We start from the raw sequence: 23,854 nt of genomic DNA, 5'->3' as shown, positions 1-23,854 counted from the left end.
AGGCCAAACCTGTTCCAAGCCACGGCCTAGACATGTCTATACACTTGTTTAACGTTGGCCCCCTCGTCCGCCGATGCTGACAATGCCCTGACAAATGCAAGCCTCGAATGGAGAGCACGTGGGCCTTCAATGTTGTAGGCTCTTTGTTCTTTTGCCTCTCCCTATCCATCTGCTCGTTTGCCCAGAGAGGATAGGGGCCTCGCCGTGTCGGGGCCGTGTACTTTCTTTCCAACACTTTCTTAAAGGATGGAAAGACCAAAAGATACGAGGGAATAGGAGAGACCTGCACGGTTCCAGTTGTCTGGCACTGAATGGCAGCACCTGCCTCGCTTCTCGTTTAGGTACAGAAGTACGATGCACGAAACTGGAGACTCGGAAGGATGCGAACAAGAATGGCATAAAATGGCCCACCCATCCTCTACTTTCGTAGCCGCATTTGATTCGTACCATATGCTGCATTGCATGCTGTTTTTCCTCCAATCTCACATCTCAAAAGTTGCCCACCCTAAGAAGAGACAAAACCTAACCTAACCGCTGGGGGTTGGCCTCCTACGCAGTATTTCTTTCCTATTGCTGGGCCCCTTGCCCACCTTCAAAGCCTGTTTTGTTATTTTCTTTCCTTCTCATGGGAGGGTGTGCTGCCTCGGCTGCCCCTGGACTGAACGGGGAGGGACCTGAGACATGCATTGGTACAGAAAGGTAGTGCCATACGGCTTTGCGGCTTTGCAGTTTGGCGGCCTTTTAGCTTTCAGCTTTCAGCTTTCAGGCACCCTCACACTTGGTGCGGTACCTGAAAAATGTGTGAGACATGCATGGCGATGATGGCGATGGGCTTGACTGACTTTTTTTCTCAGGATCGAGCATCTCTTTTTTAGTTTTGCGCCCAGGCTTTCCAGCTGGGGTCCAGGCCTTTCCGGTGCCTCGTATTTTTTTTTTGGACTTTGGATTTGCACCGGAGAGACCCGAGTTAAAACGAGTCAGTTAGGATCAAAACAAAAGAAGTACACAAAAAGGACGAGGAAATAAAGAGGCAAATGACTCTCCTATTACGTTATTTGCTAGTCTCCTGCGTGTCTCGTGTAATTTTTCTTTCTTATTATGGGCCATTCTTCTTTTATGCACGGTGACTTTATTTTGCTTTCCTTTTTGCAGACTTCGGAGGGTTTCTTCCAGCCCTTTCAAATTGACATCAAGCGAAGTTGTCTTTGTTTACAGCGTTTTGTTGGTTAGTTTGTGTCCTTTTCTTTTCTTCTGTTTCCTTGGCGGTTCCCAGGGTGCCATCGATAGAGGAGCACACCGCCTCCATTCGATCACAGCCTCGACTACTAAGAACAAATCTTGCGTTCCTGTCCATCTTCGCTGGTGCCATGCGTGCAGCGTGTGGATGTGAATATGTCAGAGTGCGACGTAGAAGCATGGCCCTCCTAAATTGGATGGATGCTCTACCGATCCATATTTTGGCCTGCGCATCAATTGCTTGCAGTGGCTGTTCGTAGTCCAGACAGGAGCTTCTTTTCCATCTTCCTCCAGCTTCCCATGCCATCTCATCCTTATTAATAGGATTGGTGTCTTGACTTTCTTAACACAGTGCTTGGCCCGTGTCTGTAGTGATCGGGTGCTGTTATCCCGGCATACCTCACCATTCTCGGTTCACCTTGACAGAGAGGAGGTAGATGTATCTCAGAAGAACGGTCATGGGAAACAAACTTACAATCGCATGAGTCACCTTGGAAGCCAAAAAAGGAGTAGAAGAGGAGAAGAGAGGAGTAAAAGAGGAGAAAAGGAGAAAAGAGGAGCAAAAGAGGGGAAAGATGGTTGACAGGAGGCGGCCGTCGACAAGATGGGGGGGAAAGCCGCAGCTACCAGCTACAGGTTCCGAACGTCTCCTCAACTCAGTCAGTCTGGCAGGCCAACCTCTAGAGATTTGTGATTGGCTCGTTATCTACACTTATATCTAGTTTGTCGTAGGGCTTGCACCGTCTGTGTTTATTAGTCGGCGATCTAGTGGGAGAGCTCTAAAACGCTAGCCACTTATCGTTGTCCTTTTTGAGATAGATATGATTCAATACAGCGATACATGCGAAACAGCCTACATACTGAATAAGAAACACCTCGACACGGACAAACAATCTCATGATGTCGTCCGTACGACAGATGTCATCAGACGAGGAACACGAAAAGCTGGATGCGTGCCGGGTGCGTGGCCGGATGCGTGTGCATATGTCCAGACATGCATTGACGTGCAGCGACCTGCGTCAGCCTGCGTCAACCTGCATGCGCATAAACTTGTGCACTGCAATGTGCATGTGCTCCGTATATGCACGGCGTAGGGAGTCATATCTGGATAGTATATGCGGCTGCAAATGGAAGGGGCGAAAAGGAGTAATTAGTCCGTACAAAACACGTACTTGAGTAAGGACTACGACATATCGACGCGGACCTCGGCCAGCATGCAACACTTTGAATTCGTACTTCGTTTTTTAGCTTTCATACTGAACCGTACCATGTCTCCCCAGAAGTCTGAATCGGGACAGGTCAGACCAGGATAGCAAATTGGATTGGCACTACCAACCGACCACATCTAGAGTTAGGTCTGCTTTAGCGCGCACGTCGTCAATGGTTTGTCTTGCCTCTTCGGTGTGCCCTGTGTGCCCTGTTCCCTGTCGAGCCCAGACTTTCCATCCTCAGGCATCCTTGTCCCCCTGCTCCAAAGACGTATACACTGCCACTGGGTAGCTGTCTTTGGACCTGAATCGAGTCTAATCACGCCTAAATCGTGTTCTAAAGTCAGCGAGCGATCATGTGTGGTGACCTTGTCCTTGTCCATGTCTACATCTATGATTCGAGCCGATATGATATCAAGCACTGCTTTGGTTGACATTTCATTTTGTTTTGTTTATTTATTCAATGGTTTTTTTATTGCACAAAATAGATTCGAGTGATGGTGTCACGATGGTCATAATGATTTCAACTATCGAATAGTAGCCGATGCCCACCAAACTCCGTTTGTCCGCTATTTATCGTTCACACTTTATTGTATCACATGGAAGGTTTCCAAGACAACTGAGAGGGTGTGAAGAGGTGGAGGTGAGAGACAGCCGAACACAGTCCGCTTCTTGTTCTGTCGACTTGCATGTCCAACATGCAACTCCAGTTTGTGATTGGCTTTTGACTTTGAAGTGCTGCGTTTTGTTTTGTTTTGGCATTTATGTGAATACGATTTTTACGACTGTTTCTCTTCTTTTCATATTTCCTATTCATTATTTTATTGTTTTCCTTTTTTCCTCTTTTTTTCTTTTTATTTTTCTTATTTTCTATTTTTCCAATTCCGGAACCGGTGGTTTCCTTTCTTATTTTGCACTTGACTCGCTGCAACCGCGCCGCGCCCCTTGAAAAGATGGCAAGGACAAAACTTGTACACAGCCAGGCACAGAATTTTGATTTCCTCCTTTTCAAAAAACGAAGCCCAAACACACCGTTTTTGTTGGCGGCTACTGCACGCTATATGCAGTATGCGGTCGGCAACGTGCGGCGTGCAGTGTGCAGCATGCACAAGGATGCCTGCAAGCCTGCACGCTGCCGGACAGGCTCCGCCGGCAGACCTCGCCTACCCTGCGCTTCCGCCGAGTTGGCCAAGCCTACTGGCCTATCCCATTGGCCATCAAGGTCGACCCAAGCTCAGACGACTGCATCCTGGGATGGCTCTCTGAAAGCTTGGGAATAGGAGAAAAAGAGGGGAAAGGACCGCCGATCTTGTGGATTGCGAGAAATGTTCCGAACGACGCTCCAGAGCCCACAGCTGTTCCCCTCTTTTTGTATGTTTTATATGTGTTTGTGTGTCCTGACAGATAGTGGTCAGCTTTCGATGTCCTCCCCCGGTTTCTCGTGCTTTTAAATGTACATGTATGACGACAACGAGACCCTGGTCGTACGTTAGTAGCAGACGCAAGAAGCATGGTCGTGAAGATCATGTCATTCTTGGGTCATTTTTGGCCATTTTGGGACTTGTAAAGCTTCGTCTCCACCATATTCAGGCGGATTGTGACAACAATTGGGGAGGCTAGAGTGTACGGACGACAACACAACATTTTGTATTACGACATCAAAGGCTTTGTTAGTAACAAGCTGTAAGCTGTAGTTTGTTTTCTGTTCTTTTTCATTTTACCGTAAGGGTTCTATTACTATTCTTTTCTGCTTTCTTTTTTCATTCATTCTTTTATTTTTAATTCTTTTCCTTTTTTTTTTCTTCTTTCTTTTCCTTTTCCTTCTTTCCTTAACATTGCCTCCATTCAAGCAACTTGCTTTGCCTGCCTTAATGTAAACTGTTCCCTGGAAACAGCTCGGCTCTCAGGTCTCCACATTTGCTCAGTCCCATTTTTCCGTCTCCATTTTTTCTTCGCTTCGCCTTTCTCAGCCTTTTCTCACCACTGCAGGACCAATGCGACGCTGATGCACGAGAGCGTGCGGCACAGCCGGAACCGTCTTCCTACGCGGCCTAAAAATGGCGGTGCACATCGTGGAGCAGGGGATAGGTGGGCATGTGGCACAGCTTCCTGTTCGTCGGGTGCCAGGTAGCATTCGTCCAGTGTTTTCGCAACTGGTCGTCCATGATTCGAAATATAAAAATAAAATATAAGACTGTGGTATGATGTTATCTGTCATCTTGTCCTGCGTCGTTTGGAGAAAGCACCCACGGCGAGCTTCTTCGCGCCGTTCTTCAAATCGGAATACGTAGCAGTGGTTGATCTTGTCCCTTTTATTTTGTACCTTGTATTTTGTATCTTGTATTTTGTATCTTGTATTTTGTATCTTGTATCTCTGTCGACAGGACCCCTTTCTTTCAATTAAAAACGCGGAACAAAGAAAGCATTGCCACCCACATTGGCTAGCATTTGACATCCGCACGCTATAATGCGGGTTGGCCTATTTCCAACTGCTGGCTTGCTGTCCATTCACAACGCGCGCAACCGTGATAAGTACTTTCTTGAGATCCCAAGCTAAGTGATCAATGGCTTTGATTCACAACTAATGTCGCCTTTGCACATTGTTTCCTATTCTAGACTTGCTACGACTGTCACAAGAACACAAATCTTTTTGATGGAGCCAAGACATGACTACGATAGACAAACTGACTCGGGGTCCTTTTTGGTGTCGTGCTAGCACAGATCGGATGGCGTAGGACCACAAAAAAGGAAAGCCAGCTTTGTTTTCAGCTTTGGTCTTGGTCTGGGTGTCGCCTCTGAGAGAGACTCAGAGATAACAGAGTGCCGCCAGATCGACCAGGATATGTGCGGGGGTGATGCCCAGGCGCCAGGATGGGACTCTCTGATGGAGCTTGATGGATCTTGGTGGAGTTTGATCCTTGTCGTGTGGCTTTTACTGCTACAGTCGCTGTCTCAACCGCTCATTCATTCCGTCAGGCGGATTTGAGAGAGTGGACGCTGTCGAAAATCATAAAAAAGAATCACGAATTGACAAAGAAGGAGACGGAGAAACCCAACTCGAACAGCTCAATTCTACTCAATTGGCTAGGTCGGTCCGAACAAAACGATAGAGTACGACGTACTGGCTGCACCCAACGGCGACGGAAACGGAATGGACAAACGACGAGCTGACCTCTGTGAAGGCGAACAATACTACATCGTACGTACATCGTAGCCAGTATTAGTATTGTACTTAAACTCGACACGCACTTAAAGAACAGTGCTTAGTATCTACCACCGGCAAGCGAACGGAGGCAAATCAGAATCACACGAACGGCGGCTTTGGGGTAGATAGCGGTGTCCTGTGCTGCTCAGGGTATTCTGATTGGGCTACGAGATGGACAACAGGAATTGCGGCTCTAAAGCTAAGAACGTTAAGCCTGAGTTGCTTGTAGGTCGAGTAGGTCTACGGAAAACAAATACCTTTTTGCTTTCCGTCCGAGGAACCCTCGCCGTTGTCTTTCCCCGGACACTGCGGCCTGGACTGGACCTGGAACACATTTGGCCCCGTACGATCCCCTAGCCTGCAGTATCCCATCAGACTAAAAGGGCGATCGACCCTGCATGTCTGGGAGTTGGACAGGGAAAAGATGCAGCTCTTGTTTTCGAGGAGGGACGGGCAAGACACAAAACAAAAGGGAAATAGGAAATAAAAGAAAAAAGAGTCCGAAGCCTGCTCTGAAAAGTGAGACATGCCCCGCCTGGTGCAAGGCACGAGAGGGAGGAAAAGCGACGTTGGCTCGAAGTCTGGCAAACGACCGGGGCGGCTTCGAGGGACCTGAATAAGTCCAGGAAGTCCGAAAAATCGCCCCTGGCATCCTTGTCCAGTGGCAGGGATCCGCGGGCAATTTTTTACCAAAGTCGGTCCCTGTCTCACGGGAATTTAATAAGACGGCATACAAGAGGAGGTGACAGGAAAAGTAACGAGACGCGTTGAAAAGCTCGATCGAGTGAGACACATCGAAAAGGACGTAGGATTGCCAAAACGAAGAGAAACACGAGAAAGAAAAGAAGCAATTCGAGGAGAGACACGAAGAAACAAGCGAAAGTAGCTGGAGGAGGTACATACACACCGTCGAAAGCGGCAAAGGTACAAACAAAATGAGGAAAGAAATCCCGAGTCTGTAAAGCGATTCGTGTCTCACCGAAAACTAAACTTGGCAGCCCGTTGTTCGAGTCTAGCTTGCTTGTTGCTTTCCTGAGCTGTATTTTGGGGATGCCTCCGTCTGCCTCGTTTTGGATCTTTCTCTCTCTCTCTGTCTCTCTCTCTGTCTCTCTCTCTTTTCCTATCGTCCTTTTGTTCGTTTTGCGTTTCTTTTACTGAATCGGGGTGGCGCATTACGCCGAGTGGTGCGATACTCGATTGGGACAAAGAGATCGACACGGCTTATCCTTCGATGTCGTTTTTTTTGGCGCTTGGCACTCTTTTGGGGTTTGTGATGGGTTGCATGTTTGTGCTGACAGCGACATCGACTCGCAAAATCGTGTGAAAAGATCGTAAACGGGGGGTTTGAAAAAAGTGGGACCGCACTTATACCCATTTGGGCCACGAATTGCGGGCCTGCGGGCACATCAAAGTGCAAAAAACGTAAAAGCGCAATTCGAAGCGGGTCCCTTTGACGGCACCTCTCGATCCCCTACCAATTTCCTAGAACACGAACAAATCCATCCATCTTTGGTTTTTCCCGATGTGAAATGAGAAGAAGTGAGAGGAAAGGCAGTGGTGGGCATTGCTTAGGGCATGAGAGGCGGCAGAAGGATGAAAGTCGCAACAGGTGGGCCAGATTGATTGTGGTAGAGTGACAACTGTTATGACTGTTCTTGGAGAATTATGGTTCCGTTTGGAAAACATGACATGAGAACTGAACTTGCTGCCCTTTTTCGTCCATGTTATTCTTTATTTTTTACCTTTTTTTTTCATCTTTACCATTGATTTATTTATTCCGATTTACGTTTACTTTAAACATACATTTATTTTACAAGCCACTTTTATTATACTTTCTATTTTGTTACTTGTCAGTCGTCCTCAAGGCTGGACCCCTGCAAGCTGCTTGTTTCATGCACACGCCCTCTCCATCCCAAACTTGCACCGCCCGTCTTGTTTTTGTTCTCCTCTTTTAAAGCAGTGTCTTCTTGCATGCATTGGTGACGCGCTCGAGGAATCCCGTCTGTTGGTTCCGTTCTTTTTGGTTCTCGTTTTTGGATACTCTTTTTAGACATGACGCAAACAGCCATTGGACTGCTCTAAAAATGGCAAGTGAAAATCGATCTACAAAAACAAAGTGTACCAATCCATGACCAAGCAGTGGGAAGGCAATAGACCCGGGATCCTGCTATTTCACATGTATTGCGTCGTACATTTGTCCTCGTCCTTTGTCAGCAGTATAGTTAGTGAGTTGCCAAGCAACAAAGACAAAAACACCGCGACCAGGTCGACTCCGAGGACAGGTCCAGACAGTTTAGAGAGAGCAACAGTGTAGAGACCAAGACTGGTTATTATTCGTATTTGTGAAAACCTAACCTAACACAATAAGCCTATTTCTTTCCAAAGGACGATTGTCCTCCTTTCCCCTCCCAAAGGTTGCCACCCCGAACAGAAACGTCGCTTTTCTTTGCGAGTGACACGAGACAAGAATAGAGGAAACAAAAGGCCATTTCCAACAGTACCGTTATTTCCAGTCGACATGGCCGAAATGTAGAAAAAAGAAAAAAAGAAAACGAAAAGCGCAAATTGTCGTAAACAATGATGACAATACATGAAATGCAAAAAGTACAGAAAAGTCGTAAGCCATATAATATATCATGGAAAAACGCCATGTAAACGCCATGCAAACGCCATGTAAACGCCATGAAACGCCATGAAAAAATCCACCAACCGCAAGTAATGAGGTAATGAAAAAACATCAATGTGTAAGAACAAAATAATAGTGGCACATGTAGCTGGGCCGAAGAAGAGAAGAAAAATCCAAAAAGTGCAAGAGTCGAAGATACGCCAAAGGGGATATAATGAAGAATTCAAAGCATGAAAATAAAACACAAGGCAGAACAAGGAAAGGTCTTTCGTCTTTAGCGCCGGAGACTGTTGACCTCCTTGCGGGACCGCGACTTGGTGATGTGCTTCATCTCGTGCTCGTAAATCCGGACGGCGGCAGGGTAGTAGTCTGTGCGGGCGTTCTTGCCGCGGGTGACGGTATGGAGCTTCAGGTGCGACCGCCAGTTGTCCTTGCGGTTGAAATGGCGGCCACAGAATTCGCACGGGAAGGAATCCTTGTTCTCGTGGTGACTGAATGGTTGTTAGTAAGAGAGCAAAAGGAGGTATTATGTATACATAGAGTAGCCAACGTACGTTGTGACATGGCGCTTGAGGTGCTCCGAGCGCTTAAAGGGCCGCGAAGGGCAGCCGGCCACGATGCACTTGTAGGCGCCCGAGGCAACGCGAGACACCTGGATGCCGTTGCGGGTGACAATGGTGCCGGTGCTGGCCGGGTTCGTGGCAATGTGCGGGCCATAGCCGTGGTTGTCGTTGGCATCGACGGCACCCTGCAGAGCGCGGGCGCTGGACTGCGCACCCATGTAGTGCAGAGCACGGCGCGTGGGCGACGTGCCGTAGGGCGACTCGGAGGAGGGCGAGAGGTAGGCGTCGGCACCCTCGTTCTTGACGACGGACGACTTGAGCGTGGCTGACGGCGGCGGCGGCGGCAGAGACGGACGGTCGCCAAAGTAGTTGATGGCAGGGCTGTCGGGGCGGTTGTTCCAGCAGAACTCGGAGGGCGAGTACTCGGTGCCGTCGTGCGCGAGGTGGTGACCGTGGGGCGTCGGGTAGCTGCCGCGCGCGTAGGGCGAGGGCAGAGGGAACTGGCCCGCCAGGCCGTTGCTGGCCTTGGACGGCAGGGTCTCCGGGAAGGGGTAGGCACCAGGCGTGGCCGGGTCGCACAGGACGTTGTCGTGGTGCGGCGAAGCACCAGACGACGACAGGGTGGCCATGGAGGTCATGGAGGACATGGAGGACATGGAAGACATGGAGGACATGGACGCAACGGAGGCAGGGTAGGAGTGGGCCATGATGCCGTTGGGGCTGCCGGGCGAGCCGGCGGAGGCGTGGCTGCTGAAGCTGGCGTTGCGCTCGGGGGTGGCCGGCGGCTGGGGGAACGCAGAGGACGACAGCTGGTAGTTGGAGGCCATGCCGGCAGCCGTGGTGGTCGGCGGCATGTTCATGCTGAAGAATGGCATGGTGGCCGAGCTGGGCGGCGTCATCTCGAGGGGCATCTCGGCGAAGGACGCGTTGGAGCTGTAGTCAACGGATCCCAGACGCTGGCTGCCGACCGGTGACGAGCGGCCCGACATGGACACGGGTGTGAAGGCATCGTAGCTGGAGCCGACGGGGCCGGAGGCGGACGAGAAGCTGCCGTGGTTGGAAGAGACGTCGCCATACATGGCACTGGGCTGGGAGTGGAACTCGAGCTTCAAGTCCATCATGTTGGCGATGTGTATGAGAATGTGAGAATGTGAGAATGTGAAAACGAAGATGGGAAACTGTCAAAGGACCACGAAAAGAACCCAGAGCACAAGGCAAGAGGAATGCTCAAAGATTGCTGTGGGCAGCTTGAAGCTTGTTGAAGGGAGAGAATGAAGGGTTATGAAGAAGTGGATGCGAAGAAGTGAATGATGAAGAGGAGTGAGGTAGATGGGAAGAATGATATTGGAAAGAATGAAGGGACGAGGGAGCAGTTATATACCAAGAAGGGTAGCAAACGGCGATCGAGAGGAAAGAAGTGCAGTCCACGGCCGAGGAAGGAGCCTCTGGTGCATGGCGTCCGCAGTATGGCGTCGTTGGAGCAATGCACGTATGGACCTTCTGCGTAGTCTGCGTAGTCTGCGTAGTCTGCGTAGTCTGGGTCGCTCTTTCCACTTACACCAACTGACAGGGCGTGCCCAAAATGGCGACCCGTCGTCGCCCTTTGGAAGGGACAGGGGGGACATTACCCTACTGGGAAGCCGCGATGGAGTTGCTCCAAGTATGTCGTACACCCTCTGCTGAGCAGCGGCTCCTAGGACGAGGTCGATCTGTGTGGACCCCAGTTCAGGTCCATTTGTGGCGACGGCCATGTACTTCCATAGGCTGGAGCGACCAGCAGGCCAAGGAGCCGCTCGAAAGAATGCGGTGCGTTGAGAGTTCTGGGAGACCTGGGAGACTGCATACAACAGAAGAAAGTCAAGGCTAGCTAAAGTCAGCTGGTGGGGGCAGGGGGGGGGTGCGGATGGGCCAGAGTGGTAGGGGGTGCAAACAAAGTCGCGTTGGAGCGAGTGGGGAAGGCACTGGAGGAGGCCGGACGGAGGAAGGAGGGGCGTGCCAGCTTGGGGAGGGAGGTGTGCGCCGTTGGGACGGCAGCGACGATGGGGGATGGGGTGTAGTACAGAAAGGCAGTAATGAACGTAGCACAGAGACAGTAGAGGCCCCTTTGCGTTAGGCTGGCTGCTGGCACCTACAGCGACCAAGCGCACGGGCTGGTGCGCTGTTGGACGCGCTTTCCTGGGGAGGCGTGAGGGTTTGGCAGAGGGAAGGCGCAAGCCGCGACCAACTGCACTGCACCTTCTCGGCCTGCCCACCACCCTGCACGGCGTGCGTCTGCACTTATCACGCTCGGCCAATGCAAGTCCCTTACTATTCTTGTCCCCTGTTGAAAGAGATACGACGCAACGAATGGACGGCGCACCCGCGCACTTTGACATTCGACATTCAACACGCTCAACTCGGTCGACACTCTGAACCGCACAAAGGCAGCCGTTGCACCAACCAACGGGCAGCCGGGCACTGCGAGCAACGGCAGAACTGCTGCAACGCACTCGCTGCAACCGTCGGCCTTGGCTCGTCTTGTCCTCTCTCCTGGTCAGTATTCCTTTCTTGGCTTTCCTGCTTGTGCGTCTGTCTTGTCTTGTCGTCTCGTCGTTTCGGCGTCTCGTCGTCTCGTCGTCTTGTCGTCTTCCCATTGCAGCTGGTGGGGAGAAAGGCGGACAGAATCTCGATGCTCACGGCGTGCCTGGCAAAGGGGCGGGGGACGAACGATCCTCATTCAAGACTCCACTCCGTCTGCCCACCCTCTCGATCGCATCGTGCTCGCCTGCCCCGTCTGACCAGTCTCTGTCTGCGTGTCTGTCGACGAGCTCCGCTTAGCCTCGCATCATCCGCCCTGTGCCTGGCCCACATCGAGCACGCGCTGCGCAGCAACCCATTTGACACTTTTTGCCTCTTTTGCTCTTTTGCTCTTTCGACTGTGTCAACTCTTTCGGCATTTCGACTCTTTCAACTCGTCGACTCTTATTTTTCCTTGGCAGTGCATACATCCACACTTTGCAAAATGGATCCTTATTGTCTTGGAGTTCTTTTGTGTCGGCCGGCGTCGGGCTGCGTTGGTTTGCTATCGTCTTTTTGCCTTCGCTCTTCTCCCCGCTAGGACAGTTGCCAGCGTGTTTTGGCGAACCTTCTTGACGCAGGGAGACGACACGAGATGAAGAAGTCGTCCCTTTCTTCAAAGAAACTCCGCGACCCAGCGAGTTCTCCAGTCGTCCATTCTCATATTCTCCGGTGCTCGTTTTCTTTACCAAGCGATCCGGTGCCATGGCCCAGCCATGGTCATGTCTTGCCTTGCCCTGCCGTGGCCGTCTCGATCGTGTCGAGAGCTTCGTCGCGTCTTATTCGTGGGTTTCGTGTTCTAGTCGTGTAAAGATGTCTTGGACGACCAAAGAGCTACGGGAACATCACTCCATGGCCTCAATGCAAATGGCCTGAACGGATGGGCACTGACTGATTGTCGAGATGACGCTACTGAACCTCCTGGCGGCGTGGGCCCTTCAAAAAAGGTCTTGGACGCGTCGAGATGCTCTTCATGTTTGTTTCTGGCCTGATTGTCTCGTCGTTCTTTTCCCCTCTTTTCCTCCATCTGCTTTCTGAGCTCGCCTTCTGCGCACATCGGATATCCCAAGATCGGCCCAGGGGCACAGGCACCGTAAAGAAAAGATGTTCCAGTGGTCGGCCTGTGTGTCTGAGGGAGCTGGACGTGTCTTGGCCAGCTCCATTGTCTCCATTGCCAATGAGCATCCTTGAGTGTCTTGAGCGTCTTGAGCGTCTTGAGCGTCTTGAAGTCTTGAATGTCTTGGGTGTTCTGGGTGTCTTGTTGAGTGTCTCTCCGCGCCCTGCAGCCATCCCAAATAGTCGAAATGCGCCCAAAGCCCTATGATCCCTGGGGTTGTGCATTTTCTTCCTTCTCTTTTTCTTTTGCCCATTCCTCCTTGTTGCTGGTTCAACCTCTTTCCGTCCCACTGGGCCTCTTGCAGGCTTTCCGATTCTTTCTCTCTGATTTCTTGGTTTGAATATTGGCGTTTGCCACAGACGGCCAATCACCTGTAAGAAACATACAGCAGTCCTACACGTTGCTGTCCCTTATCTGTACGACAGACGCACACACGATATGATTTGTCTTCTTTCCCCTCCATCTCTCCATTTTTTCGATGTCGAGTCTCCGCCTCCGCCTCCAATTCCACTCACTAACCTCTTTCTGCCGTACGTTGCCTTCTCATAGTCTCCATATACGACGCCATTCCTCGCCCAAAAAGCAAAAGGATACCCTACGTTGGGGAGACAAGTACAGAGTTTGGCCTATCCCAATGAATTGCACCAATGACGTTGCCGGCCAACCAAGTGGACGCTGCTGCTCTCTGCTGGCTTGTGATGGGCCAAATCGAACATGATCAGCATTGATGTGCTCTGGGACTTTTTGGAGCTAGCATGGATCAAGCAAACGACAAGCGGGCGGGTTTCTGGGTGTCTGCCCCAAAAACTCCTCCCCTCCCCTCTTTTTCCTTTTTTTTTTTTTTTTTTTTTTTTTTTTCCCTTTCTCGTGCCTCTTTCCACACCCAGGAAAGAGAGAGCCAAGAGCCACCAGTGGGTGCACGCGCGCCCGAGGGGCTGATTTGCCCGTGATGTGCCGCGATGGGGCTCTGTCTGTGCTATGCCGCCGGGGCCAGGTCTGAGCGGTGATGTGCACAGGGAAGATTTTCTTTTGGGGACTGAGTAGAACAAGGCCGAGAGACAAGACACACGGCCGCGAAACAAAAAGCAGAGACCCGCCCAGCCAGCCAGCGACGGCAGTACAGCACTATACTGGAATTCTGGCTTGCCATTTTATTTTATGGACGGGGAGCGAGGGACCGATCTCTTGTCGCCTTTCGGTGGAGAGGTTCGCCGTGCCGACGTGACTTTTATTGGTGCGCGTCGCGTCACGACGACAGGGCGAGTGCGGTGGGAACCAAAAACCAAAAACCAAAAACCAAAAACCAGGAACCAGGAACAGGGGACAAGAACAGGAACAGGAACAGGAACGGGAACGGGGAAAGGGACAAACGATTGGTCCAATGTCCCGGTGAGAGGGAGGAGAGACGTGCTGCGAGTGGGTGTAAGTTGGATGAGTTGATTCAAGGAATGAGGGAAGCGTCTCCGGCGCATTCGCATCATCAAACCGTGATTATGCGCCACACAAACGCAGATGCAACTGCAACCACCCGTCGCATGTACCGTGTGCAACGTACTACAACCTATAGGTCAAAAGACATATGCTGCTCCCGAGGTACGGGACATTGAGATACAATGTCGGAATACAAAGTAAAAAAACAAAAAATACACAACAGACTCTATCCACATATGCCGTGGCACCTCAGGCATAGCAGAGTTTCCCGTACAAAACAGTCAGCAATGCCCCTCAGGGATTGGCTGCTCGGGGTTTGTGTATTATAGGAACACGAACGACGCCGGGTCTAGGTGCTACGATGCACGACGCCTCGCTGTGTATAAACGGGAGGCCAACGAACTACAGTCAGACCATTGGAGCAAGAATGCAAAACGAAAAGGGCGTGACGACATGGTGTGATGGCCGGGGGACATACAGGTGGCCATAGACGACAGCCGGCCGCTGACTACGGACTGTGAGGTATGCAAAGTGCAAAAATGGGAATATCTCGTAGGAGCTGCGACTAATGCGTGGCAAACGACGAAAGTGCACGGTCCGGAAGCCCCAATCCACTTCCGCGTTCGCGCCAAGATCCTTTTTTGGATGGGAAAGGTCAAGAAAAAAAAAGCGACACAAGAAAATAAAATAAAAAGAGGAGATATGAAAAGACAATGGACGTCGTGGAGAGAACATGACAGAGGGGACGACAAATGAGACGAAAATGAGACAAGAAAAGCCAACGTGAGAGGGCGCGAGGGCGAGAGGAGAGGGAGAGGCAGGAAAGACGATGTCTCTTGTTCCTGGTGGCTTGTCTCTCCATTGTGGTTTTTATTTATGTATTATCTATTTTATTATTGTTTTCTTCACATCTTCTCCTACAAGTATTCAACAATTCTGCAGTTCTCTGCGGTTCTCTGCAGCGTATTGCTGTTCCATTTTTATTTCCCTTTTCATCGGCGAGCTTCTCCCTGCCGTTCTGCGCTCCCTTGATTCCCCTCGCCGAGAATGTCGAGAGACACATTAAACACTCGGTACCTGGCCGAGAGGGAGGAACGACGACAAATAGAGTAAAAGAAGGTCCGGGACAAGCCAGGGACGGGTCAAGGATAAGTCAAGACCCAAGGCAAGACCAAGTATTGATGAACAGCCCACAGCATTGCACTTTCTAACGCAAGCTCTTAACGACGACTCCTCTTTATGGAGCAGGGACGACTACTTTAGGAAAGACTTACGAAAGACACTTACGAAAGACACTTTAGGAAAGGCACTTTAGGAAAGACACTTAAGAAAGACACTTAAGAAAGACACTCTATGCTAGACACATTCTCACCAAGCATGCACGCCATTAAAGAAGTACGGGATGACGAAAGGGACAGGCAAGACGCGCGACGAAGAACGTGATGGCGAGGCATAACAAAAAAGGAAATGAGCCGAGGGAGGAGCGAGGGGAAAAGGGACCGGTAGACAACACAAGATCATTCGACAAAGCAGTTGAAACGGATAAGCAACGCAGTGTGCTTACCAACAAGCACGCGGTAATCGACGCTCAATCTCCATGGCAGCGGCTGCAGATGCAGAACAAAAGTGGCAAAGTTGACGAGGGGACTTTGTGAAGAATGTAGATGGGTGGTGATGACGGCATTGACAAAGGCAAAGACAGTGTTTCGCGAGAGCAGTCCCTACGCGTGTCCTAGACAGGGCAAGGGTTGGCTGCATCAGTGCCCTGCCTGCGTGCCCGATCGTCCATGACGGTCTCGGCGGAACACAAGCAGAAGAGATAAGACAGGTAGTCAACGGTCGAACAGGCAAGGGAGGCGGAGCAAAAGAGGATCAGAGAAAAAAAATGGAGACAGAGCACATCAGAGGGGGGAATACCAGTCAGTTCTGAAGAGAAAGAATAGAAAGATAGAAAGAACAAAAACAACAAGGACAAAACGATGCAAGGCGGCCAGGAGCGCTGCGGAAATGGGGTGCTGTTCTCGGAGAGCTTGTTTGGGTGTGTCGTATACAAACCGTCATCGTCCTCTCCAACGCTCCCCAAACCGGAGCTTTTCACCAGGTTCAGCCCGGGATCTGAATAAGATAGCGAACCAGGAACCAGACGGCTGTTCAAGAGGAGCGTTAGAGCCCGAAAATACCCAAGTCTACAAGATAGTGAAACGGGAAGAGGCAATAAGGAACAGGAAATACAAAGGATGCAGAAGAAAGTGAAAGGTGGAAAAATGAAAAAAGAACAAAAAAAGAACAAAATTAAAAGTAAAAATAAAAAAATCTGGAGAAAGGCCATAAAGGCCAACAGGCAAAAAGACCTCGTGGTCTGGAATGCCGCCAACCGAGACGCGTTTTCGAGGCCGGAGCTAGACACCTCAAGAGAGAGCTGAGAGACAATCAAATAAAAGCTCCAGGGGCAAAGGCGAGAGGTGACAAAGTAAGGTAGGATGATAAAAAGAAGACGAAAACATGACTATGATGAAAAGAGGGGAACCGGACCCCGAGACGGGTTGGAGGGGGGTGTGACCACATTGAAGGAGGGGGACATCATGTCGTTGAGAAACGTGTGTGTATGTGTTTTGTAAGTGTGTGCATGTACATTGGTATGTGATGCCTCAGCCCTTTTGTGTTTAATTTGCGTTACTTCGTTGTTGCATCCCGTACGTCGTATGTTGCCGTTCGCTCACTATTCCGATTGGAGTTTACAAGTTTTGGTTCTTGCTTCATGCTTGGTGGCAGGTGGCCTATGATTTGATTGTTCTTCTCTTTGTGTTTTCTTTGCATGGAAATCCTGACATATCCAAGGTTGGTTGATCGCTTGATCGCTTGATCGCTTGGTTGCTTGGTCGTTTTGGTCGTTGGCCACTCCATATCTGACCATCAAATAAAGCCTACACACACTTCGTACCATGGTGTGAGTGTCTAGTCTCTGAACTTGCCAATGGCTGTTTTGCTTGGTTCAGAAAAAGTGAGACAATACCCTTTTTTGGAACAGCCTGGCGGCGAAACGCGCTTTTAGGATTCGCCTTACATAAACGCGCAAAGAGACGACTAGAGTCATTTATACGCAGCAATACGACGCAGAGACTAACACGCGTCCGTAAACGGCAAGACATATGCACACCTGGAGGTGTAAGTCCGTACGACGCTTTTGGTGACTACGAGATGGTGACAGTCCCTCGAAAGAATTAGACAGGGACACCCCGACTCTCGGTTTCGCTGTGCCTCCATTCCGGCCGGCGAGATTGGCTAGAGAAACGAGAAGGGGATAGCAGAAAAAGAATAGCAAGACAAAGAAAGGAAAAATAGAAAACAGAAGAGCTGAAATAAGGGCATGTAAGGAAAACGTAGATGAAGGTGTGAAGCAGATGGGTAGGCCATTACCAGCACCACCACTACTACCAAAAGCATGGCATGCTCGTACATGCAGACGAAGCAAGGGTACGTAAGGGTCGTCGTGCGGAACCCATGGAACGCAAGAAAAAGAAAGCACATCACATAACGACGGCGCGAAACAGGAAACGTACAAGAATGCAACAGGAAGGCGGAGAGGCGACATGGTACGCTGAAAGGGGCAAGCCATGCCGACGCTCGACATGTGCATTGAGCAAAAAAGCGTGTCAGAGGTCGGGATGCGAAGAATGGACATCTGTGTAAGCCTGCCGGAAGGGCCGCGCGAGGATGGGATTACATCGGCAGGCCGGAGATGCGAGGAGGACGGGGAGGGGACGCAGAGGAAGGAAGAAGGGGAACCGATACATGGGAAAAGGCAAGGCATGCTGACAGGGGTGGTGACAATGAACGATGATGAAAGATGGTGAAAGATGGACGACAGAGTGCATTGGGTGAGGACGCGGAGGGAAGGACATATGCGGGACGGGGAACAACGTCAAAGAGAGGCAGGCGAGCTTCCAGGACGAGCTCGGGCGAGGTGGAGAGAGGCTACATGCAGGCAGGGAGGAACATGTGGGAATTGCAATGGCGTTGATGTAGAGATGTGTGTGGGAGGCGAAGAAAGGACAACAAGCACGATATGTGAGGGAGAGGCGCAACTTGCGATGGTACGAAAGGTGGTATTGAGTATTGAGCCATCGTCGATAAAGGTCCACAAGAGGAGAGAAAGCGAGGTCGACGTTGAGGGTGCAGTTGCGGGTCCCTGAAAGAGCGCGGGCAACGCCATCAGACAAGGACTGATCGGATTGATGGACGGATGGACTGATGGACTGATATGGTGGTTTCTCGGGCTTGTCATCAGTCCAGAACCAGGCTATCCTTCTTTGGGAGAGCCCCATTGCGTCCACTGTACGTTGAACGTCGTAATTACCCACTCTGTCCTTGCGTACTCTGAGAAGGGACATAAGCAGCTCGACAACGGATGCAGGTCGATTCCTCACATGGTGCAAACCAAGGTCCAGTCGACCCGTGAACAGGTGGCCGGCATGCCGTGCCGCTGTGTAGAGGACGGTTCGGCAAGACAATTGTCCAAGGGTGGTGCTGAAAGCGAGCGGGCATTTTCACGAAAACTCTGCAAACCAAAGCAAGACAAAAGCAAGACAAAAAGCACGGCCGGATACCAAGATGCCAAGAATGGTAGAAAAAAAATGAAAACCGGTCGGGGTCGTGAGCCGGACCGGCAAGAGGGAGAGAGAGAGTAAAAGGATGGATGAGAGGAAGCAAGGAAGAGCATGGAAGAGCATGGCAAAAGTTTAAGACACCTAAAAAGAGATGAAGATAAAAAGGTAAAAAAATGAAATGATAAAAGATAATAGATAAAAACGAAAAGATTAAACAAGAGGAGCAAGACAAAGGCATACACGAGATGCATGAGATTTTTGTTAAAGAACTTTGCAGACAGATTGCAGACAACAGACACGGCTAGACTCTAGACTCTACTCGCTCGCAAGCATTGTATGGTTGCATGCAGAGTGCAGAGTGCAGAATGCAGAATGCAGAAAGCAGAATGCAGTGTGGTGTGGCGTGCCGAGTGCAGGGTCCAGAGTAGAGTACCCTCGAAAGCAATACAGAATGCACGTACGGTGGCGATGACAATACGGAATACGCTCCGACATGGAATACGCTCCGATATGGAATCCGCTCACCCGCTAAATCGGCGTCGTCCTGTGAAGGAGCGCATTGTGACGACGGCCTGTATAAAAAAAGTGCTCGTCGGACGGGCCAGGCCCTGCACGTCAAAAAACACGCTGCAATGGCAACAACGCAATCGTACAACTACGGGGCTGGGACAAAAAAAGTTGCGTTGTTGTGGTCTGACTTTTGTGGTGGCCTTGGCTGTGCGGGCCCCACGTTCTTTGGGTTTTGGTGGTTTTGGTGGTTTTGGTGGGCATTGGGGTTAAGTGAGTTTGTTCATATTTTGTTCACAGCACACGTACGACACATGATTACTGTACCTTTCGACTCCGTTGGATATCTCCATTTGGTCGGTAGTGTGGAGTCGTCCGGGGCGAGACGGAGCTCATCCCCGGTGAGCAGTAAAATAAGAGAACAATGAAAATGAAGAAAGAGCAGAAAGCAGAACGGACAAAAAGGACAAAAGGACAAAAGGACAAAAAGGAGCCACATTCGCAGAGCGTCATCCTCAATGCACAAAATACAGCAAATGAGGAAAGATTGTCCGTCGTGAATGCAGATCGTGCTTGCAGTTCACATCGTGCTGTTCTCTCCATGAAAATTGAGGGTGGGGTGGGACGGTTTGTACGTTGTGTGTCGTTTTTTATGTAGTATTGGAGCCCCCTCGCTCGGCAGTCTGGATTTCTTCCAAGAAGGCCATTTGGATTTGGTCCCCTTCCAAGAACGGCGATGCAACAGTACTTGGGCGCGAGATGAACCGCTGTACATCTTGATAACATGTATACGGAGAGCGGCCGAAGTAGGGCACGGAGGTGGTTTGAGGTTGGGACCTCTTCTTACTCGCTTTTGTCCTCTCCGCGAAGGTTCGTCACATGTGACGCTACTCGTGGCAGACGGGAGGGATGTTGTACGTTGTACGTTGTACGTTGTACGTTGTACGTTGTACGTTGTACGTTGCACGTTGTACGTCGTGCATAATCAGGTCCAGAAAGAAAATGGCCGAAGGTCCAAGGAGCTGATAGTTTATTACTTCCCTGTTTTTTATTGACTTTTTTATTTCTCCTTCCTCTTTTTGATATCGGACGTTTTATGAGACTCTATTTCACCTCTCTTTTTTCTTATACATGCCCCTCGTGGCAAAAGCGCATGGGGGGCAGGGCAACGTCAGAGCAGCATTGGAAATGGAGTGTTTATGACTGAAAGGGATTGAGGTGGGAACAGGCACCGCCGGTGCTCAGCACGAACAAGACAGCGTTGGTCCCCTAAACCGGTTTAGAAGCGTCCCTAAAGGTTGCTCGCTTGTTAGCGTATCTTAGCTTTTTTAGTTCACAATAAGCAGGCGACCGTCCGGCGGGCCAGAGACAAATGAATTTGATAACCACCGGATGGGATCGCAATCGATCCGGTGCACACAGCCCTATGCCCTCTGCACTCTTTGCAAATCTCTGCCATCCTTCGGCCTCGGAGCGTCGGATGCTGGTGGCAGCCGTGGTCCAACCATTGGGCAAGCCATTGGTCAAGATACGTGTGTCTAGAAGAACAAGGAACCGATCAGCACAAACGCGTTGGAACCCGACGACTGCCGCCCATTACATTGTGGCAAGCAATGCCCACGAATCCACAGACACAATACAGAGAGAGACCACTTGACCGTTAGGTTGGCAGCCGCACAGGTCGATCTTGCTGACGATCCCGAAGAGGGCGACGGATACGAGCTCAAAAACAAATAAAAACGAGAAAGCAACGGGAACGGCAGCTTCCCAACCCCGTTACGGGCCATTACTGCAAAGAGCAAACCATTCATCATTCATAAAATAGTCAATGACGTCGTTGACGTTGCGTACGGCAAGGGACGAGCATGACCTGCATACAAAAAAGTAAACATGACTATTGCATTCTGCTACGACACAATGTGCCGCTGTTCAAAAAGCCTGCACAGCAGACATCCACGCATGCCTGCACGCATGCGCTTGCAGGTGGTCCCTGTTATTCATCCCCCATGTCGCCTCTCGGCCTCCAAGGAAAAATCCTGCTCACAGCAGTAAGGGTTCAAAGGTTTGCATGGGCAGCTGCGTCCGCTGGGGTGTGCGCGCAATTTGTTACCTTTGCTTTCCTTTTTGGGTGTTATTGCATTAGTGTCGAGGAACGACAGTGGACAATGGACGAGGAGACATGGACAGGAACCGGAAAACGAGAGCAAGAGTTGTACGAGTGCAATCCCCATTGGTATGGTGGCTGCATTAGACCACAAGTAATCCTCGTGGCGTCGTAAGGAGGAGAAGAGAAGCAGACGGAAAAAAGACGATGTAGAAAAACAAAAGTAGGACAAAAAGGCAAAGAGGCACAGGAACAGGGGCCCAGGCCAGGGACCATCCCGAAAATGGCCATGTAAATTACCAGGATTGCACCACAGCGCGGCGGTGGTTAATCAGCCAATATGCGCAAGTCCACTTGGTGCCGACCCGTACGCAAGCTGACTGCAGAACGAGGAATGCCGCATGCACGAATGTAGGGCTCCAATGGCCGTCGTCGATTCGCAGAGCTTGCTCGTCAATTGTTGCCACAGTTCCTCTTCGGCTCGCCGCCTTTTCCTTCCCTTCTGCATCGTCGCTACGTCACTTGCATGCGTTGGGCGTTGGCAACCCGAAACAGTTTCCTTACGGACGCCTCATCCGCATGCAAGGCATCGGAGGAGAAGCGGACATGAACATAGCAGAGGGGTCCGCCCATGCAATGAGTGCAGATCAAAAAAGAAAGAAAGAAAGAAAAAGAAAAGAAAAAGAAAATACGACGACCGAGCATTCCGTTTGAAAACAAGATACAAGGAACAAGAAACAAGAAACGATAAGAAAAAGAAAAAAGAGCGACAGAGAGCGAAAGCACAGATGCCGGTTGTGACGATTGTGAGATTGTGATACTTGATAATCACGCGTGCCCGACTCATAAGACCTACAGAAAAGGAGATGAGACGAACTCGACCTCTGCATATTGTGACTGCTTCTCGTCTTCTCGTTGATCGTCTTCTCGTTGATCGGATTGCCACACTGCTTTCCCTTTGCGGTGCCCCCCTCCGCCGACATGTCTCACCCTATCACCTACCTCCGTACCTTGTACTTTGCATGTCGTACAGAGCTCGCATACCGTACTTTTACCTGTGCCCAGGTCGCCCTACCGTGGTTGCCACGAATTGCATTGTCCCGGCCCCGGTGGCTTGACGCTGTGTGGCGCTGAGGGCGACTGCGTGTCCGTTCCTGGAACTACAACATACAGTTTGAATAAAAAAGGGACTGGCTTGCGACGGAGTGCCGTCTGTATTCGTAGAGCTGGCGTTGCTTTGGGGACGCCGTGGAAGATGGAAGATGCAGCAACCGGCCATGTCGTCTCGTTGACGCCTCTCTTTGTTTGTCCTGTTCGATTGTGCGAGGCTCGCTTGTACTCTGCACATGTTCTCGTTGGGGTGGAAGTTGCCGCATACGCAAAAGCGCCTTTGTACCACATACACTTGCCTGCCCGCCTGCTTGCCTGCTTGCCAAGCTCACGTCTGATGTTCGTATCCGGACGCCTGCATATTTTGTCTCAGTTGCCCCTCTTTATGATGTGCAGCCACGACACCCAGAACAGAGAAGGCCTTCACGCCGAGGGGCCAAGAGGTACAGGAGGACAATAAAAGAAGAGCTGTCGCCTGTCGACACAGCTGCGGGGTTGCGTTGGCTGTCGATGCCAAGAGACCTGTGTTGTACATAGACATATGCATAGACATATGCGTCCAACGATGCCCGAGCGAGGACGAGCATGTCGACGCAGTGTGTGTGCCCATCTCGCTTCTCTTGTAGGCGCACCTCGTCGCTCGTTTCGATGTGAGTTCCTCCATCATTGTCCAATGCTCGTCTCGGGCGGCGTTGCCATTGACGCCACCACAGTCCTGTCTACCCAACCCCTTTACTCGCATGGCGGTCGATTGGCTGCGCGCAGTCGTCCTTGCCGTCCTTGCCGTTTCCTTTTGGGGATTGCGGCAGCAGTGTCATGCTGTCTGTCGTCTGCCAAAAGTAGAAAAATGGTAAAGACAGAAGAGACAGAGGAGACCGTCGGGGACGAGAGACGACCGGAGGCGGGAGGACGCGAGAGAAGTGGACCGACGACACGGCAACGACACCGCGATCCACCACGATGCTACAGCAATACCGACAGTCGAACAACCCCTACGGCGGCTCCGTCATATTGTGGGGAGGCAGCTGCATCGACAGAGTTGCAGAGTTGCAGAGCTGCAGAGTGAGAGATACAGCGTCGTCTTGGGCCACTGTGTTGGGCTGATACGACGGTGCTGATCGACGGCCAGGAAAGGACGCCCGGCCGGCGACCAGACTCGGCATAGCGTTGGCACAACCCACTCAGCGTACGGTGCGTCGTATCGCAGCGACTGGTGACTTTGTGGCCAGGCACAGGGCTCGGGTCATGCACAAAAGTGGAAATAGATGGACATACGAGGGACTTGGGGAGGGGGAGGGATGCCCTCCATCTCGTCGGAACATCAGGTGCATGAACCTGCGGCGGCAGTCTGCACAGAGGGAAGGATCCAGAGGCACAGGCGACAGGCAGGCGACAGGTTGCCTGCGCGTTCTCCAGCAGTGAGGACGGACCGCAGCTGCAATGGTCGGCCACTTGCAGGGCCAAGCTGAGACATTTCCATGCACCCTCGCCGTGGTGGACTCGCCATGGTGGACTCGCCTTTTTTTTTAAATTTGTTCTGCCCTGGACAAATCAACGGCCGGCATGGCACTCGCCAGGCTGAAT

General features: G+C 51.0%; 3 protein-coding genes across 3 annotated transcripts; all 3 read right to left on the bottom strand.

Annotated features, from left to right (window-relative positions):
- Window positions 1-8,549: 8,549 nt before the first annotated feature.
- SPSK_04281 (uncharacterized protein) lies at window positions 8,550-9,959 on the bottom strand (the record flags this gene model as incomplete). Its single annotated transcript, XM_016731092.1, has 2 exons — window positions 8,550-8,766; window positions 8,830-9,959. The coding sequence occupies 2 exons, from the start codon at window positions 9,957-9,959 to the stop codon at window positions 8,550-8,552; spliced, it is 1,347 nt and encodes a 448-aa protein (XP_016586537.1).
- A 252-nt stretch (window positions 9,960-10,211) lies between these two features.
- Window positions 10,212-11,471, bottom strand: SPSK_04333 (uncharacterized protein; the record flags this gene model as incomplete). The annotated part of the gene is made up of 1 exon (XM_016731141.1): window positions 10,212-11,471. One exon carries the CDS (start codon window positions 11,469-11,471, stop codon window positions 10,212-10,214), a length of 1,260 nt encoding a protein of 419 aa, XP_016586536.1.
- Window positions 11,472-22,989: 11,518 nt separating this feature from the next.
- Window positions 22,990-23,433, bottom strand: SPSK_04637 (uncharacterized protein; the record flags this gene model as incomplete). Its single annotated transcript, XM_016731437.1, has 2 exons — window positions 22,990-23,233; window positions 23,267-23,433. The coding sequence occupies 2 exons, from the start codon at window positions 23,431-23,433 to the stop codon at window positions 22,990-22,992; spliced, it is 411 nt and encodes a 136-aa protein (XP_016586535.1).
- Between the last annotated feature and the right edge of the window lie 421 nt (window positions 23,434-23,854).

Source organism: Sporothrix schenckii (genome assembly GCF_000961545.1).
Source record: "Sporothrix schenckii 1099-18 chromosome Unknown Cont46, whole genome shotgun sequence".
In the NCBI taxonomy this organism is placed as follows: Eukaryota; Fungi; Ascomycota; class Sordariomycetes; order Ophiostomatales; family Ophiostomataceae; genus Sporothrix; species Sporothrix schenckii.
Note: the sequence above shows the minus strand (reverse complement) of the source record. Positions and strands in the feature narration are given on the sequence as shown.